The sequence below is a fragment of the Lytechinus variegatus genome, chromosome 10 (assembly GCF_018143015.1).
Source record: "Lytechinus variegatus isolate NC3 chromosome 10, Lvar_3.0, whole genome shotgun sequence".
In the NCBI taxonomy this organism is placed as follows: Eukaryota; Metazoa; Echinodermata; class Echinoidea; order Temnopleuroida; family Toxopneustidae; genus Lytechinus; species Lytechinus variegatus.
Genome location: NC_054749.1, coordinates 4,074,506 through 4,095,925, shown reverse-complemented (window position 1 = coordinate 4,095,925; position 21,420 = coordinate 4,074,506). Strand labels below are relative to the sequence as shown.

At 35.2% G+C, this 21,420-nt stretch overlaps 1 protein-coding gene across 14 annotated transcripts in view; it reads left to right on the top strand.

Annotated features, from left to right (window-relative positions):
- The window catches only part of LOC121422447 (LLGL scribble cell polarity complex component 2-like), an 84,316-nt gene that overhangs the window by 174 nt on the left and 62,722 nt on the right, over positions 1–21,420 (top strand). For 13 of the 14 annotated variants that reach the window (XM_041617494.1, XM_041617506.1, XM_041617499.1 and 10 more), the window contains exons 2-3: positions 75–445; positions 3,830–3,927. In XM_041617494.1, the coding sequence (XP_041473428.1) occupies positions 350–445; positions 3,830–3,927 (194 nt within the window). In that variant the 5' untranslated portion in view covers positions 75–349. Of the gene's footprint in view, positions 1–74; positions 446–3,829; positions 3,928–15,846; positions 15,853–21,420 lie in introns of those variants that run through there. The other variant, XM_041617505.1, reaches the window with a different exon arrangement.

Here is a 21,420-nt window from a genome sequence, read left to right as displayed (position 1 = left end):
TAGCAATCTATCGCAACTTCTTGCTTCTCCAAATTGCCTGATTTTAAGGCTTATCCGGTTGATTTTCCCTACAGGATTTTCGAGTAGCAGACTGAGTGATCGGTGACTTGTCTTGGTAAATCTGTGTGCCGCTGCTGGCCTTCTCTCCGCTACCATTCTCCACGCGTTTCCGGTATTTTCTGCGGTGGGTGTAACTGACTCATCATCATCAACCTCATTCATACCCCTGCATGTGGACGGGTCGCAAACAAGTGATTTGTGTGCTGTATTTTTTCCGAGAGTATTAACGTGTTTCAGGAATATACAAAACAAATTGTGATTGAAGGAATATAAATCTAGGATTACCGCAATGGCCAGTCGGATGAGGAAGTTATTTCATCGGCAGAATGCTGCCGCTGTGGAAGAACGGCGTAAAATGCGAAAGGATCTCTTTGCATTCAACAAGGTTTGTATGATGTGATATTCAATTACAATAACAACTCTTTACAAAAAATAATAAAATTGGATAGGCTTAAAGTAAATGCTCAGAAACGTCTACTGTACACACTAACAATATAAATATGACAAAACATCAAGATTCAATAGATTTTGATCAATTAATGAAACCAATTTACAAACATTTCTAATGAAAGATTATTTGAAAAACAGCTAAATTGACATTTTTAACAGTATCTATCAGTGATATGCAAATGACCGGATAGTTGTCATTGTTGTGGCTGGGCCATTCTTTGGCATATTTGGGCGTGATGTCCAACGGCAGTGCCCCACAATGGAAGCCAACGGGGCAGATATTTATATTGTCACAGATCTAGGAAGGAATTCAAAAAGATAGGGAGGGATTGTAATTTTGTTGTTAACATGATGATCAAGAACTATTTCGAATATTTAGATAAGTTGTAAAACAAATATTAGAGGGTGACTTCACTTCCTTAATAGCATAATGTTTGTATGCAAATATTAAAGCGAAACTGAGTGAAAATTACTCTGTTAATGTTGTTTAACATCAGATTTTGATGTAATTTTCAGTGTCTTGCCTTTTTTATTTTTCTCTTGATTTTTATTTAAATTGGTTTGTTGTTGGGGAAGATCTATTTATATCAAGAGCAAGTAAATTTTTATCTTCAATTATTGACCTTTTTTTTACTCCATCAATTGGTAATGTGCGATACCAAAAGACATTCACAAGAAAAGTCCTGAGCAAGGTTGCTCTCAGCTTAGCAAAATTGGGATACGTCAGTACATTACAGTGTAAATGCATGAAATGTATCCCAAGTTTGCTATAAAGTTGAAAGCAAACTGTTTTTTTTCTGATTGTCTTCTAAACTGAGTGATTTAGAATGTCTCCCCCATTCATTAAATACCTGTGTTTGTGAAATAATATCTTCTTGTAAAATGTACATGACAACACTTTAAAAAGTGATGGCACATGTTAACACTAAGATAAATTTGTTGATTTTTGTTTCAATGAAAATGCGTGCCTCAATCACTCACAAAGAGCTGGCTTATTTGAACCATGAACTTTGACAATGCCTTTGTGTGCGCAAGCCATACACCTGTTGCTCCAAGCATTGTGTGTAGTGTGCATCAATAAGAAAACTCCTCTGCAAAGCGAGAACAAAAGATTGTCAACCGGCCTTCCCAATCCCATTAGCATTCAAAGAACAATTCACCGAGATGCATCTCTATATTACACACATGCAAGCTACATGTACATCTTTTGTTTGCCAAATTTATTTTCGTTTTGTGAGTCATGATAGTACAAGAATATACAATGCCAATATGCAATACAATAATCATACATGTTTAGTGTATGACCAAGAATCTACTACGGTAACCTTAAAAATGTTGAAAGGACCATTCATACTTAAAATCACTGTGAGTGTTTATGAACAAATTATTGCATTTTTAAAAAGAAATTCCTTTAGTACACTATTTCAGGCTTTAATTGACTCAAAATTATTGAATAGAGGTACAAGTATATGTACTGTTTATGATGGAATTGATGTGTTAACCATGCTTCTGTAATCACCCTAATCACCAACGGTACATGTAGTACGTAATGTTAATAATATGGCAGTTTCTCACTGGAAATGATTAATGAGGATATATATGAAAGCCAACCTTTATATCAGCATTCTCAGGTTAATGAACAATGTACGGTCTTTTCTAACTTGAATGTGAAGGAAAAGGAAGAATAATTTCCAGTAGCCTTGAGCCAGGTTGATGATTGTATTAATATTTATGCACTCTCAAAACAATAGAATCATCAATAACACAGAAGTACATGTGACTGTCATGCAGGATGCGCATACTTGGGCTGGTTCTTCCGTCAAGTGTATTCGTGGCAGAAAGACGCTTGACGGATAGAGCCATGTGGATGCCATTTCGGCCCTATACATGTACATGTAGGCTGGCTGTATTTTTGATTAAAAAGGCTTTGCGTGTCAGTCTGTGCCACATGTTTGGCCTCGCTTGGCGATAATGCATTTTACAGAAATTACGGGGCTACTACCCATATGCCTAGCTTCAAATTCAATGTCCTCTTGATGTTCTGTAGAGTACATCAAGGTTGTGTCAAACGTGAAATTGATTTCTTGGACCAACCATTCATTCAGGTAGTACAGTATTCCTTTGGTAGTGGCTTTTAAAAAGATGGTTGTTTTTGTTTAAATACATTTTGTACATACAATGTATATGTAGTGACCACAAATATGAACCTGTTTGCCCTGCATTTCTAAAATCCAATATACAATGCAACAACAATCTTCATGGATGTATACATCAGTTGTCAATCCATTTTTTTCATTTTTTGACAATTTTTTTGTATAAATCATTTCATACATTAATTTATTTTATTAAATACAATTTAGAAAAAGGGTAAGTGCGGATATGACATCAACTTGCTCATTCGCATGTTTATGAAGACAATTCAAGGCATGCACATTTACATTTATACCTGTTAACTCTGTTTCACCCAAATAAATGCAAAGGCTTTGAAATGCCACAACTTGGTCATTTCTTGACCAATATTGATGAAATTTTCAGGATTTTTGTTTGTCTGATTTTACTGTTCAAATCATATCATTTTCTGCCTGGAGTACCCTCCTTCAAAGTTCTTGTGCTTTAAAGTTCAGTGGAACCTTGACACAGGAATACTGCTTGTTGCATACCCCTGGTGTCTTCTCCAGGATCTGCCAGTGAATGGTCTGGCCCCAATCAATGACTTCCTGGGGCTAACTGACCTGCAAGACTAATCTATTTACACATAAGTGGGGTCTTATACCTGTCATGTTTGGCATGTATCTGGGATCTGATTGACAGAGCAGTGTGTACAGTCCTGTCACATCATTACCCTTTAATCAGGTGCATTCACACTTTGAGTTTCAGGAAAAACTTTAACAGTGTTGTAAGTTCTAATTTTACATGTACATGTACATGTACATGTACATGTAGGCCTGAAAATGCCAAATTCTGTAATGTAGTTTGTGCATTCACACATGTCTGAATATAAAAAAGTTTTGTGGTTATGAGCTTGCAACTACGATTCAAATAGCTAAAATATTGTCAATAACTGGCAAAATCTACATACATGTCATGTACTACTGTTCATGTGCACTGGCATTTTTGAAGCATATTATTGATAAATTTATTAGCTTGGTATGATTTTCATCATTTTGTAACAAGTTTGCTGGAATCAGGCCCTGTCAATGTGCACACAAACACATTAATTTGATATATTTTATCATTTGGAGATGATCACTCGTAGATAAGTTCTATGATGATGACATACATGTAATGACTCAATATCGTCCTTTGTTCTCTTCCGCAGACCGTTGAGCATGGCTTCCCCAATAAGCCAACCGCCCTTGCCTATGATCCTAAGCTGAATATCTTCGCCATTGGGACATCAAATGGAGTCATCAAAATGTATCCTTTTCAGATCAACAGATGTCACATGCTGAATCTCGTGATGGTCATAAAAAAAATCATTCATGTGATCGGACTGTAGACAATGCTTTTGGCTTCATGTAACATATATTTCATGTACATGTCCTAAATGATGGAATTCTGCAGTCATTCTTAGAAGATAAAAGAAATCACGGTGCTTTTGTTTTTGCAGGGATGTCTCTGAACAAAGCTTTACCAAGACCGACAGCTTGGGAAATAATTACATGTAGGGCCTACATGTAGACCATACCAGGGAGCTTAGAAGCAATGTGTATTATTTCCCAAACTGTAGGCCTACATGTATACAGTGTACATTATATTTTGTTTAATTTACACAGTTTGTGGTATGTTGATACACTTTCCTTGGAATTTCAACTAGTACTGTTGATACATGTACATGTACATGTAGTTGATGGCTCTGTTACTTGGACTTCATGGTCTGAATTCTAGGAATTGTTAAACTGTTATTAAAAGAAGTCAGTTTGGCTTCTTGATCTGAAGTTCTGAACAATGCATCCTATTTTCTCTCATGTTCGTTTTTTACAGTCTAAAAAAATATGGACAAACTTTATGAAAGTTCCTCTTTGTCTCTCTCTCTCTCTCTGCCTGTGTGTTATCTACCAATATAACAGCTGTTTGAACAATGGTAGTGGTATGCCTGTAATATGTGAGCAAACATGAGTCACTGAGCTATTGTTAGTCATTGTTTTCCAATATTGATCCAGAAAAAAACACTATTGCCCCACTCATGATTAACAAAATGACCTCATTTATTGATCTGGTTCGATGCTGCAACAAGCGACTTCGAAAGAAACGTGCAGTGGGCACTGGAAAGTGTTGGCTAACATTAGTCAGTTCTCATTAACTATGCCCCGTCATGTGATGAAAGAATATTCATGCATTATTCATGATTTCATCATGTCGTAGTTTATAGACTCCACCTACAGGAATGATTAATTGAATTCATAATGGGTAGAATTATTGTCTATTAAAGGCTCGCAGCCTTCTTGGACAATAGAACATGCAAAGGGCAAAGGGATACTTGTAGCTTATTATTGATTCAAGACAATTGTGTCTTTTGATATTAGTAATTATGCAAATTAGCCACCCTCCACTTACAATCACTTCAAAATCACAATATTATTGGCGAGTCTACTCCCCCCCAAATATACATGTACTCATTAATCATCATAGACAGCTGATGTCTTTTGGGCTGTAGGTCTACTGATAGCTGGACAAAGAAGCTTTCAGTAGCATGCTCTACCAATGAACGATGAAGATACAATATGTTGACCTCTCAAATACAGTCGACCAAGCACCAGACATGTTGACCATCATCCATGCGAGTAATGCAGCATACAGCTTAATATCTGTTTTACCTGCGAATCATCAGATGGGTTGAGAAAGCAATACTAATATATAGGCTACTTGTACATGTAGAATGATGTAGTCACCGCAGTTTTCTGTTTTCTAGTAGTCTAATTCTGTTTTTCCTTGTTCTATTGTGAAAAGGCATTTAGTGTCATGATTTTTAATTTTTATTGTATTTTTTTGTGTTTATTTTTTCGTGAAGTTCAGTGAATTTTTATCTGTGACCTTTTTTCTTTTTTTTCTGTGTTGCTAAAAAGTGAAAACCACGTATTGGAATAGCTTGAGGTGTCTCTGGATTTTTAAGTATTATTTTGTATCATGACCATTGGCATGATAAACACATGCAACAGCTGTTGGTCACATGATATCACTACCGGTAATTAGGCAACAATGTTTGCCAACTATTTGCATCTTGTTTGAACTACAGAATGGTATTGTGAAAATATATTGGTTGAATACTGTAGGTTCATGTAGTGAAACCCCTGAATAAATACAGGGAAATGACCCAGCTCACTCTCAATCAACTGAGTATTGTAAAAATATTGGAATATTTTTTTCATTCTCATGTGTTATTGCCATGCCAACTTTGATAACATTTGCAGACTGAATGACTTTGTACTTGAAGGGATGGAAGGATGAGGTTGAAAAAACCAAAGGTGATAATTTGATTAAATTTGGCTAAAACATGATCAAATGATTAAAAAGATTTATGAAACTCAATCTAAACACCCTGGAATAGTGCACATGTACATTGCATACATGTAGTCCAACATGTGTAGCATGTGTACTCGTATCTTTAACGTTTCTTTCAAACATACAAATACACACGTACCTTAATTGATTTAAGTTATAGTGGATGACATCATTATTTACATTTGAAATTCAAACACTTATGTCTGGGACACAAGCCAGCCCGCCAATTTCTCCTCTCAGCAAATATATTGATCCCATCGTGGGTGAGTAAAGTACACCCTGGCCAATCGCTATTAACGCTGACATGCTTGTGCTTTTTGTTATCTGTCTTGTACATGTACTTCTCGTTGAATCCCGGCTTCGTGTCTTTCGCATTTCCAACATAGTATGTGAATGATGTTTTGAAAATAAATCTTCAATCTGGAATTTGTGAAAATTGTTGTAATGAGACTAGGTTTAGGCTCTTGCATTCATTCCAAAGCCATGTAAAGTTATATTTTTATCATGTTTATAGAACTGTTTTCATTCTAATCAGAGAATCATTCTCATTAAAATTTGGGTTGCATTTCCATGAAATCTTTTTGTAAAAGCATTTTGTATTAAAATTTGGCTTAATAGCAAATACTGTGAAAACTGAAAAGCATAAAATATACAGAGCATGACCAATGGCAATACAAATACATCATTAATTACTGGAATTTACATTGCATACTATAAACTTTGTTTCTGAGCTTCGACAGTCTATCTGTAAGACCTATAGTAATATTGCATACATACATGTATTAGGTGGTTTCAAACCACCTCAATCACAAGACTCCCTGTTAAATTACATGTATGAGAACTTTTGTAGGCCCCCCAAACCCCTGATAATTATTCTTGCATTTACACCGCCCCGAAACATACCCTTCTGGGAAAGTTCCTGATGTTATTAGCATGTGCAGTATGGTCTGATACATAAAGCAGGCAAGGCATGAGATTCAAAATCATTAGCTAAAGCAGCCACCCATGGCTCCCGCACCCAACTCAGTAAGTTCCTGTAATTTGCTTTCACACTGCCAAAATACCTGATACCTTGGAAAAATCCCTGCAAAAGTTCTCGTAGTTTTGAGAAGTACCTACTATTTATAGTGGGTATTTTCTTTTGGGGATATTTTAACACTGCCAAAATGACCCTGTAATTTCTGATTAGAGCATTTCCTGATCAGAAAATACCTGTAACTGACAAACTTTTAGGCGGTCTGAAACCACCTTTTTTATTCTTCATTCATTGTCAAGAACATCTAATTGCTAACTTCAAATCATATTACTATAAATTGAGAAGACATACATGTACATGTTGGGCCTAATCATACTAAAATATCTAGTCGTAGTGTAGGCTGCAGAAGCCCAGGGAATTTTCGTGTGTTCAGTGTAGTATGATAGATCCATTTCATGATGGCCATCATACTTAAAACTACAGGCCTACATGTACATGTATGTCAACCAGGAGAGGGAGAGTTACAGTACATAATCACTGTTCATGTAGCTACATGTAGAAAGAAAACCCACGATATCAATTTTTTTTTACAGTTATCATATTTTGTAAAATCCATCTTTCGGTACAAAAGTACATGTAGGAGCTTTTGTTTCCAGCTCTTTCTAGTTGTTGTCACATCTCTGAATGCTTGTATGCCACTATTCAGACTAGAATTCTAATTCAGACTTTTTCAATAGCCCATAGAAAGCACATCTTTCATATAAGAAAAGGGTAATTCTTGGTGATTTTCTGACTTTTCATATTAATTAGAGTTGCCATCCCAGTTTAAACCTACATGTACATGTACATGAAATGTATTTGAATAAGAAACAACTAATTGCCATTGCAGATATGTGAACTCCCTTCTTCGGTTGGGCATGCTGTCTGTACATTGAATACCCTTTTGTTGTTGTGTGATTGTATACTGCATACAGATGCAAGGTCGTCCGTTGATTGTGTGCATGAATACATGCCCTCCGGTACTCCAAACTATTTGCACTGGTAGACCCTCCAGGTGTGAAGTTCAGCCGTTTCAAATTTTGGCGCGATCTACAGCCTTGTCCCAATTTCAGTTTTTGTGTGTGATGATACTTCAAAAAAAAAAATGATACTCTGGAATATTGAGAACTTTATGATATCTTAAAAATTAAACCTCCCTTTTTTACTCCAGTGTTCAAAATTTCATTTAGGCCTACATGTACATGTACATGAGTAAATGCAGGACCTGTACATGTACAAATTATATTGCATACCGGTAACTATAAATAAATGAATGGGTGCTGTTTACACGTTGAATTTCTGCATTTAATGTCCTTTTCATAACATCTACATGTACATGTATACATGTGCATGTATAAATTGTCCAGTACAGAACTGTACATGCACATGTACATGTATGTATGTAGACCCTTCATGTACATACAGTCTACATGTACATGTAGCTACATGTACATTGTACTGCACATAGCAGTGCAATGAAGAATTCCCCTCGCATTGAGGAACAGGCTTGTTAGATCGGGTATAGGGCCTACATGTACACTGTACTACATGCATGTACCTTTTTCATTTATTGTATAAAAAATTTTGATTTTCATATACCTTTTTGATTTGTAAAGAATTGTGTTATACTGGTCAGAGTTTCCTCCTATAAAAGTCTATGGTTATACATGTACCTGTACATGTATGGCAGTCTCCTCTGAGATGATCCATGGATGCACTGAGATCTCTTGACCTCTACACATGTTCTTGTATCCTGTCCTTTGGGCGTTGTCTATCCATCGGTGCAATGTACTTTTACCATTACCACTCCAAGCTCACTCACCCGGCTTCACGAAACCATGGACCCTACTAAACACAGTCTTGAGAGTGCACCCCACTGAGCTCAATTACACTCCCTGAAAATTGGACTTGCCTCGTCCATGTGTGTACGCAAAGGGAATGGAGCGTATGAAATGATCTTATGCATGCTCGGTGATTTACATCATGTAAACATTTTCATGCTAGTTCAAGCAACTGTGAAGAAATTTAATACGTATGTAGAAAAGGTACACTAGAGAAACATAAGCCAATTTGTAAAATATGGATTCGTTAAAACTTGTTTTTGTGAGGTATCTTTCGAAATAAATTGGATCACACGTTTTTCTTGATTTACCATTGCTACCATATGTGTACATTACGTGTACATGTACATCAATGTCAAGATGACAGTTTCATGGTGGATTTATTTTAATATTTTAACAAGCTCTTTGAAAGTCCAATTTGGTTTTGGGTTTACTGTATACAAAGTACTAGTATACAAAGAATAGTTGGAGGATAGCAAACAGAATTTTAATGGCAGGGAAAATATGATCGTGATGGTGGTAGTGGCGATGGTGACAATGATGATTATGATGGTGGATGGGAGTGGTGATAATAATGATGACCAGTGATGATGGTGATGATGATGATGGTGATGATGATGGTGATGATGGTGATGATAGTGATGATGATGATGATGGTGATGATGATGATGGTGATGATGATGGTGATGATGATGATGATGGTGATGATGATGATGATGGTGATGATGATGGTGATGATGATGATGATGGTGATGATGGTGATGATGATGGTGATGATGATGATGGTGATGATGATGGTGATGATGATGGTGATGATGATGATGATGATGGTGGTGGTGATGATGATGATGATGATGGTGATGAAGATGATGAAGGATGGTGATGATAATATAATACATAAGATTTGTATAGCCACTTTCCATCTTGATTAGATGCTCAGCCTCAAGGCGCTTCAGATCAGAACAACAAAAACTATACATGAATAATGATGATGATATTGAAGATGGTGATGGTCACAAACTCAGGATAATGATGGTTCTTATGATTATGATTGGCCTACAACTCCAGAAGAGATACAAATATGGAGAGAGACAAGAATTTTACTTCCCTGCACAGAAGTCTCATAAAGTACATGTACAATGTAGGCCTAGATGTATATTGAAATACATACTGTACACTTTTTTGTTTGCTTGATGTACATGTAAGTATTGGAAGTCAATACAAGTATCATACAGGAATCACTTTGCATTCTTTGCAGGCCTCTTCTTTCTCAAGGTCACACCTGAAGGTCAAAGGGGTCATGAGAATTATTTTGTGCTTTAATCTGAACTTGCAGCTTTGGGTTGAGTTGTCCATCATTCAAAGTCAGTAAAATATTGCTTTTCACTCTTCTTCCTTTGCCACAGTAGTAGAGGCCTACATGTACATATTTGTTTTTCACTCTGTATTGTCAGATTTTACTCTATTATTGTTTATTTCTACAATAATGAGAGGGTTGCCTCCACAACCTCATAGATGGAATATCCATGTTTCTAACACATACTGTACATGAACACCCACCATTTACTTTTTTTTGCATCCATAGAATAAACTAATTTAGGTCTACAATTTTAGGTACCGGTATAAATGTACAGTAGGCCCTACATGTACCTCCCTTGAGACAGATCTTTATAGAGAAAAAGGTTGATTTAAATCAGGGGTGGATCCAGGATATTTCAAAGGGGGAGGGGCACATTTTTCTGATGAAAATTTGACAAGCAAGAAAAAAAAGGTCCTCGCTTTCAAGGGGGGGGGGGCACACTGGGTAAAAACAGTATATTTACATTAAAAAATTTGATTTGGGGGCAACGCTGAGCTATTATTAATTATGTTGATGAACAGGACAAAATCATACAAATAATTTGAAACTCAACTGCATATTTTACTTCTTGTATAAAGTTATGCATTTTTTTGGCAAAAACTTTGTGGAAATCACTTGTTGATTTTGTATGAGTGAACAGACCGAAAGTTTTTAAATGTACATGTACATGTATTTCACCCAAGTTATTGTACATGTACATGTACATTAAAAGTTGTTCGGTACTACGAGTACAAATCATGTTGCCTTCACATATCCCTCTCCTTCCAGAAATGGAGGCAAATTTGTTAAAGAATGAATCATGTAAATGTATGACTTTGAAATTAAATGAATAATGAAGACCTGTAATGGTTGTTTTACAAAAGAAGAAAATGTTGCCTTCACATGTATGTACATGTATAGAATCTACATTTAATACTTGTACATGTATGTATTGGATATGTTATCTGTTGCATTCCTCGTACACCCTAATGATCACCATAAATGCTGCAGTAATATACCAAGTGTAAATTCCCAGTAGTTGAGTAAATAGATTATATAATCCAGTCCTTATAATACAACGCCCTTATGTCCACTTGTGCCCACTTCAGAACAAAAGGTGTTGGACTTGGCTTTGTACATGTAGTCCCTCCCCATTGATCCACCTGTATGGTCCTGTTTTTATTGATGGGATTATTGATTGAAGTTGTCTAACTGTTAACAGTTAGACAAATAAGCAAGATACTACTAGTATATTATTAAAGGGAGAGCCAAAGAATGTAAGGAATTTCAGGTATTTGTAACAGTAGTACTTCTACTGTGTATAAATAATGGCCATGAATTATAATATCTTTAAAAAAATGGGCATGCAAATGTAACCTACATGTACATGTATGTTTACAAGGTAAATCTCTTTTGAATACTGTGCAACATGTACATGTACGTGTACATGTACAGACCGACATGTAATTTAATATTGATGTACAGTTGTACAAATTATACTCTGACACTGGAAAAAGAAACTGCCCAACCCTACATTTATGCTTGAAGGCTTTTCATACACATGTACATGCTTACATGTATGTATGTAGGTTACATAATTTTGTTTAAATATTTTTTTTTAGATTATTGATCCATACTTCATGTACATGTAGTCATTTACATAGAAAATATGTACATGTACTTCACTGCTACTGCTGTGTGTTTTGTAAAATTGCATAATGTATTGATATTTTGACTTGCAATCTGTGCTGATTGTTGCATGCATGCATACAATGTGCCTGAAAAAGATGTTGGTTGGCAGCTATGATTCATTGTTGTTTTGTGGTTGTTGAGCTGAGTTATAACTTTATAAATTGGTAGTTTGATTGCTCTGTTAGAAATGGTAGAGTCATTATGTGTCATTCCCTCGCCATTGTCAAGTTGCTTTGATATCAACAATAGCCCCCAAATTAATCCACCACAGAATAAAAAATGAGTAAGCAATGATTATATCCACTATAATAACATTGGATATTATTATTCAAAGACTAGATGCGCAGTGTTCACACACACAACACTTTGGTATTCTTAACTTTTTGGTTTATGTACTGTAATTTCAGTAAGTCTGTAGGAACTGTGAAGTTGTACATGTACATGTATGCCTACATGCGAACATAAAAGAAAAAAAATGGATATATAATGGTAATTAGAGATCAATACCATGTAACAACAATTCCAAAATGCCAAAAATGACAGAATCCAATAAAATTTCCCTCAAAATGTTTGTATGTATAAGAAATATGTGCCAAATCTCTCTGGAAGATAATGCATAATTGCTGAGAAATGAGCAAAATAAGCAGGGAATTCCATCAAATGTCCTGAGGTATTTTTTAAAGCAATATTAATACATGTGGGCAATTCCATGGAAAATGTTCACTTTAGAGAAAAAATGAAGTTTCAGATTTCACTCAAGCAGTCAAATTTTCTTAAGAAGTAATCTATAAAGTCTCAATTTCCAATAGAAAAATCGCAATATTGATAAAATTTTGTAGTTTTTTCCATCATCAAAAAAATAGAATAGTATATTGCAAAATGTAAAAAATGTGGCTATTTTTGAACAATTCATCTTTTCTGTCTCTACTAAAAGCAAACAAGGTCCCAGAGGTCTCTTTTAACTTTTTAATAGTTGATTAATGTTTAAATCAACAGAAAATAATTGTTAAATTTTATGCCATTCATCAATTTTACAGAAATCTGTCTTCAGATTTGTGTGATTTCTTTACCATTATCAGTGTCATGTCCGTTACGTTTTTCACTTGAAGTTTTCACAGCTTACAGGAAATTTGTCTAAAGGTACTGCAGATTCAGATTCTATGTTAGAATTAAACCCCCTTCCATGTGTAGCAATCATTTTCCCTTACCATTTCTCATTTTCATAAAAATGGCGTAACGGACATGACAATTCGCGTAACGGACATGACGCCTTATATATGGCAAATGACAGCATTTCAAAAACAAAATATTAGGCTCAGTGTCACAGACTGAGGTTAGTCTCAATTGTTTGAGGATAGCTGAATGTAATATTTCCTAGAATCTGCATGTCATTCAAGCTATTCTTAGAAGTTGGTGAATGATGAAAGTTCAGCTCTTGTTCTGGTAGATTTTTCTGAGAATTAACGGTATGTTACAAAATATTAGGATAAGATGCAGCTAGATCTAGCAACATACTCAGATCACAATCTGCATCATTCGTGTTTGAACAAACATTTGATTATCTTAGGTTCTTGCACTGACAGTTTGGAGCATGATAAAACTCCAACTTGTGAATTAATGATCATTGATGATATTACTTCAAAGTATCTGACTTACACCAACCTCTACATGTACTTCTTCAGTGATGGCATGGGATCACATTTAAAAGCAAGTTTGTATTCAGATATCTGTGTTTCATGATGTACATGTAGCTCTATGAATCCATGAATCTACAGTGGCACTTCTTTGCAGTATCACAAAGCAAAGGGGCCGTGGAAAGAATGTGGCACGATCAATAAATTATGTCATACATGTAGTATTTTGGTCAGCCATAATAACGATTTGAATGATGTATCTTCAATTGTACACAAGCAGCGCGGACAATACAACGAAATTACATGTAGATACAGCCACGTTTGTCAGCAAGCAAGATTGTAAGATTTAGAACATCCAAAGATTTGATGAAAGGATGATTATACTCAGGATGATAGTTATTTTGAATGAAAAAAAATCTCAGAAGCTATTTACAAGCATTCCGATTACCTTTCAACTCATACATAATCGATAATGAAAGACCGCTTTCCAGGTACTGCTATTAAATTTTAATACCATTTTTTGTAATCTTAAAACTGACATTAATACTAGTACATATTCTTTATCAAACAATACATTCCATAATATGTTCTTCTTGGATTTATACAGGTCTGGTAAATTTTGTTTTCTTCTCACAAAAAATGAGATTTGGTCTTCTCAGTGTGTCGTAGTGGTACGATAAACGTATTCAATATAAAATTATCACTTAGGCTATAGCTATTAATTTAATGATACCTGCTAATAATATCTACATATTTTTATTAGAGTGTCAGTAAAGGTACTTTGCTGTTACATAATTACATTCATTATTGATATTTCTTCCATTTTCAAACTTGCTGATGAAGTTCACTTCGTAAGGGTGTCATGTCCGTTACGCTAGTATATTATCAAATATTAGGGCATGAATAAAAAATAATCTTTTCTATCAACTTTTTTTCCTTTAATTAGGTGTGGCGGATGGTAGTAACTGGAAAATACTCATTAACTGTTGTTAACCGGTGTAAAATAAATTTTTCTAAATATTTTTTTGTTTTATAAATATTGTACAAAAAGACCCCCTCTCAAATTGCAAAATAATAGGAGATATTACAGATTACCAGTTATGATATGTGTCTCTAACCTCTAGCCTTAACATGTAAACAATTAAAATTGTACCATATCTTGTAATAAAATAAATATATTCGCTTACAAAAAGTGGACAAAACTGTCATGTCCGTTACGCTTCGTGTGTCATGTCCGTTACGCTACATTTTGAGCTAGGAATACAGAATGCACTGCAAAACTGTTGTTAAACACTATTTTGTGGATAGAGCATGGTCTTAAGGTTAAATTAACACCAATGTCGGGTGCATGCAATCTAAGAATTCACAGGAATTTTGATAAGCAATAGGAGGTAAAAATGCTTCGTCCATTTCGTGTCATGTCCGTTACGCTCACAAAGAGTGCAATTTCTCCGCAACTGTTCAATGAAACGATTTGAAATTTTATGTGTATGTAACTGATACTTAAATGTGTCTGATAAGCTTAGTAACAATTATCAAAAGACTGCTAATTCTACTGTATAAACATTTGAATTACAAAAATTTGTCTGAACGTCATGTCCGTTACGCTGGAATTGACCATGTACATTGTCCCACATATGTTTTTCTGTGTTTAATAGTAATCATCACAATTATTGATTTTGATCTAAGATTTCATGAATTTACAAAGATAAGTTTACATTAATGTACCAGATCTACATGTAGATGTATGATAATATTTTGACAATTAACCTTGATTAAAAAGAAAAAATTGTTTGCTGCAAATTCTTTTTTAATACCTGTATTGTGGGTTCTCACTCATATTATGGACCTTCTCAATGCAATTGAATTTGATAAATATACCAAGTTTGAAAGGAATGTACATTTTGGTTTACAAACTTTTTGGTCACATCCAGGAACTCTGAGTTATAATAATTTGAAATGATGTTTTCCAATTGAGGTAGATCATAGGTTATACATATACATGTAAATCTATAACTTAGTAATTGAATATTTATAAATTTGAAAACATTTGTTTCACTTCTATCTAAAGTTTGAATGTTCATCTTCAAAGTTTTTATATGAACATTACTAAAGTTTTCATTGCATGCTAATTTGTGAGATTAAGGGGGCGTGGTATGTCAGTGGGAGTGGTGATTATTTTTTTTAGGAATTCCAGACTTCTGTTGGGACTGTATAGTGTAGGTTGTGGTTTGTGTTGGGATGTTGTCGCCAAAAAAGAGGAAGTTTTCAATTGCTAATGTACTCATGAGTTAGGTATTTATAATTGGTCATTAAAATGTTTGTTTTTATTTTTAAACATCAATTCAATTACATAGTCTTAAAAATAAAAATTCAGGGAACTTTGCATAACTTCCTGGTTTAATACTCATTTATTTCTAGGTCCAGCCCTATACATTTTTCATTGTAGTCTGAAGTGGACATATTTAAATTTGAATACGAATTGAACATGTACATGTAGGCAACATGTATATAATGCTTTCCTTGGAACTTTAATTGATGAGAGTTTATGTACGTGTATGATTACATGTGTATTGATTTTAGAGAAAGACTATTCTGAGTTTGAATTACGATAGACTGTGTATGAACTATTGATATGATAGGCCAAAATATTTCCAATAACCAATACATACAGTACAATGTACATGTATAAAACTGACATTTCACAGTACTACTGTGAATACATTAATGTTGGAATGTACTGTATGCACGCTTTTGTACCGTACATGTGTATGCTAAAGAATAGTGCAGCCATGCTAATAAAAGGTTTCCTTTATTGTTGTGCATGTGTAGGGGTTATTGTTGATGTCATTCTCTTTTTCTGTTTTGGGTTTTGGCTCACATTCTTGGCATTCCAAAGCTACTTGTTGTAATGTAAAGAGTCAAGGACTGGGATAACCCCTAGTACTAGTCTTATTGTTTCAGACATACTAGGATGTCTTATCCACGTTTTCGCCAACAAAGTTGCCTCGACACCTTTTTCACTACCGTCCTAAAACAAGTTTACTGGAAACTAGTTTAGCTGAAATTAGTTCAGAAAACCACCTTGCGATGTAGTTTTGCAGATCGCTTTGCCTTGTGAAACTGGTTTTTTAGCGTGAGGACACAACCGTTTTTCGGGAAGCGATCTTCGCACATTCTGTGTGCACTACTCCACAGACTGTATGTGGAATGCCTATTCGCTGTGGATTCAAATTTCGCGCGTAGGCATTAATGTGCATGTAGTCCTGACCCATTGCCTCACCTGGGTTGAGTGCACCAAACTGCTTGATTTCTTGCCGTTTTAAAGCGTGCTATGGCTGGGTTTTGAACCCATGACCCTATGTCACTCAGAACCACCAGACCATGATGGATCCACATTAATTTTGTTTTGATTTGTTTTGGTTTGAGTTAAAGAGAAATACCAGTAGTTGCAGTAAACACTGATTTCATGAGAAAGTCTGTAAAACCAGGCATGATTGTCAGTATGTCATCGAGGATCTAGATCTGGTACAGTTTCATAAACTGAACTTTGTGAAATCTTGAAATCTACGTTGAAAAACGTTCACACTGAAGATCACCAACACAGATAGGCACAAGCGGGACAGTGTATTATTATTGCAGGAATAAAGACCCGACGGAAGTGACCGAATCCGCGCTTATTTTGCTTATTTCTCAGCAATTACACGATTTCTCCCAGAATCCTTTGGCACATATTTTTTATTCATACAAACAGACACTTGGGTGGTCATTATATTAGATTCTGTAAAAAGTCAGTTTAAGATCGTTACCAAAACTGGAGTTTATCTTTAATACTAGTACTTGCAACACACCCATATTATATCATGCTTCCCACTTCATCTGTTCTCAGAATCATCAAAGTCCGCAACATTTCCTTCCAGTTCCACATTGCTGAATGATGTCTCTCAATTTATGCAGGCCAACATTTTTCGCTTTTTATTTGACACTGTCGCACTACCTTAATAAACCATTAGATGGGGTGAGATATTTTCTTGCCTGGGTACTCCTCCCACTGAGCAACAAATTGGGCTGGAACTGAGCCGCGGACTCAACACCAACGCCATGCCGTGCAGCGCCAAGCAGGTGGCGAAGGTGTGAAGAAAGCAAGGCAAATGAGCTCCAGGCTACGACGATCTCCATTTTTCATATCCCCCTTGTTTAAGTTTGTCATAATTTGATTGTGAGGTTCAATATATCCATATATTTCCCCAAATGTGTAGTAATTGAAAAGAAGGCTGTTGTTTTTATATTGGATATAGTCTTGAGATGGAGTTTTAATTAATTTCATTTCATTGGTGAAAATCGTCAGTATGACTGGTTGTCAAATAAAAAGGACCCCTACCCTCTATTACACATTCATGTGTAAAAACAATAAAAATATATATCTACAATGGGTTCAATTACATGTACATGTAGTTAAAGCATAGAACCCTCGACTACATGTAGCACAGAGCTTAATATCTTCAAGTGAAATATTATAGAGAAATAACATCTTGTTTGTTGTATCCATATTAAATTTGAAAATTTGAAAATTTAACAACAAACATCAAGGCCTACATGTTGGAGCTATAGTACTACATGTAGCTTTGTGTCCTCATAACATGCTGCCGCTTGCATTCTAGTTTCTCTTTGGATGCCCATTCATTTTTACATTTCTTTGAGAGCATGCTCTTTTCTTATTTTCAGTGAATGAGTGTTCACGGTCAACACGTTTCTTGTCTTTCTGTGAGCTTGACAGATTCTCTGAGCCTGAACGTGCCCTTGGCATTTATAAATGGAAATTTTGATCATGAAACATTTATGAATTGGAAGTGTTGAACTGGAAGATTGTTGGAGTAGAAAAGTGTCTGACTCATACAAGTAGGTGCATTCATCCTGCATTTTGAATGGACTTTTCTTGATGTGGAACCCATTTCTTTTATTTTATAAATTCAAGCATGGATGTTCTTGAAGGATGCTGGTTTATATTGATGAAGAAACTAGAATTAACATTGATTTCAGAAAAAACCCTAACCCACAATAAACCGACACGAATAAATGCTAGTAATTGACCTTTTCAGTATAGTATGGTACAGTTAAACTTTGAATGATTTTTCTATATTTATGTATTATGACAAATCATCACATCGCTTGTTTTAACATTTCTATAAACAAGTAGATTGCAGATTTCATTTTATGTTAGAATTTTATTTTTTTCATGCAGTTTGGGAGAAATCTTTGCTCCACATTTGTTCACCTAACAACATGGATAAAGTACTATACTGTGCATTTATTTTGAAATTTGTATTATTTATGATAAATTTTGTAGCTATGCAAAAAGCAATAGTATGCCAATTTTGGGTGTATATTGATTTTTTTTAGAACATATACATGTGATGTTGTCCTGGCTGTAGCAACAATTGTTACACATTCAGGGTGCTACATAAGCACTTGTCCAAATCCCGGGCAAGTAAAAGTTATAGTCGGGCAAGTGTTTTGAAGTAAAGACCAAAACTACTTGCATGGATTGGGCAAGCAAAATTCTCACAGAATTGCCAAAATTAGGGTCGATATGATATACCGACCCTAAATTTGGTCATGGCGGGCAAGATAAAATCACTTTGTAAACAAAAATGCAAGAATGAGGTACATCAGTTCATGTCAAAAGAGAGAAAAGAAAGGTCAGTGGTTTCCTAAACCATAATATTTTCTTTTGAAAAAGTAAAACCTTTTTTTCAAGGATTATTTCGGGCAAGTGAAATAGATTTCAGGAAAGTATATTCCAACTATTTAAAAATTTACTTGCCCAACAGGGCAAGTTCATCGAGAAAGTTATGTAGCACCCTGCACATTGTAACAGTAGAAAGTTTGCTTTATTGGTTGAAATTTGATTTTAGATGGATGCAAGATCATGGCTATCTGTTTGAAGGGAAAGAAGAGCCGTCTATTTGATGGAAATATGATCCATCGTGCGGTGTTGTTGGCGAAATACCTGTAGATTTCCCTTCAAGGGAAATCACACCATCCAGGTGGCTTAGGGCTGGGTAAGACGATACCTTCAAACCTCGGTGAGTCACCGTTAAAGGGCTGCCGGCAGACGAACCGAGCTGATCTCGTGGAATATTCATGCATGAATATTGATGAGGTGGATCACCATCGTGAGGGTGTTGAACTAGAAATTATCCTTGCATGGCTTGGCTAGTCGTTGGTGGTCAGATGCTGGAATATTCCTGATGATGTCGTGTAGAGCAATTATTCTGATTGCAAGCTGGATGGTTGGTTTTCTTTCATTAGTACGGACTGAGACTTTGATTTATGCAGCGTTTGCTGGAGTAATTAATTTCTTTCTACTTGTATGTATACATACATGTACATCGTCATTGGTCAGGGACGTTTTCTTGGTATACATTTTATCGCCAAGCATATTGACATGGGGATACATGCTCAAAACTAGTCGGTTTTCAGGGCTTCTTAACAAGGAATAATTTTGCTTGCATGTAGCAAATTTGATAGGCATTTTTGGTCAAAAAAGAGAAGTGTTCAACCACATGGTACATGTAAATACTGTTCATTGCTGTGAAAAAATCGGCTGTCCCAAAAAAAATTGTGTCAGCAATCTCTAAAAATGTTTGTAGCGAATTGCGATGGGATACCTGGGGTCTGTTGCATAAAACTTTTTACCTGAGAAAACTCTGGTAAAAATGAAAACTAATGTTAGTCTGATTTCTGCCATTTACTTTAACACAGGGCAAAAACTCGGGTAAAAACAACCTGAGTTTTCTCAGGTAAAAAGTTTTATGCAATGGGCCCCTGGGGTCTGTAACACAAATGATCGTAGAACATTTTTCTGCGATTGATTCCATTGACTACAATGTACAATCAATTATGAAAATCAAGCGTACAATTAATCGCTAAACTTCATGTTACGGGACCCTGGAAAAGTATTCCCTGATATAACTTTCTTGTAATTTTTGGGGGTCATTTAGGAAATAAGTGGTGGGCAGGCTGGTTTGATTTTGTATTGAGTGCCGGTCAGAAATTTTGAGTTCTGGAATATTCCGACCGGCACTGATAGTTAAAACACTGATGTACACTCACTATAGACTATAACTCAAAATAAATGGACAATGAGTAGTATAATGTGCGTTGAGCTCAGTTGTGGATTCTCTCTTTATTAAAAAAAAACCCTTAAAAAACTTGGTTGTATTAGAATTCAAGAAATACATATAGGCCAATATTCATATTTTCATGAAATTATATGGGAATTCCCTTACTCTGCATTATTTTATTCTATTTGTGTTATTTTAAACAAGTTACACTTTTATAGTGCTATAAAATAAATTTAATATATACATGTACATGGCAATAAAACTTGTACTTTGTAAAGTCAATGACAGTGACACAAAACCGACTATAAAGTGATTTGTTTGAATTGATGATAATAATACATCAACGCCATGCTTATTTATTCAGTTTATCACAATGGGCCCTACATGTACCGGTATGTAACAAATCAAATCATGGACAGGATTTAGGCCTACTGTACTTAGGCAGACAAGTCACTTCTACCTGCTTTAGAATGGGAAAACTGGATATAATGTCAATACAACTGTCTGTCACACATACATGTATATACAATCTCTTGTAGGCCTACATGTACGTGTACACTGTCACCATCGGCTCCATTTCATAAAACTTGTTATAATAACAAGTCTGCAATACATGTAACAGTAAAAGCTACTGAAATTGATCAATTTCATTAAAAACAGAAGTGTGCCCTCCCTTTCAAACGTGAAGACCCTTAATTTTTTTTTTGCTTGTCAAATTTTTTGTGGATGAAATCACCTTAATTTTGGGTTGAAGCCTTTT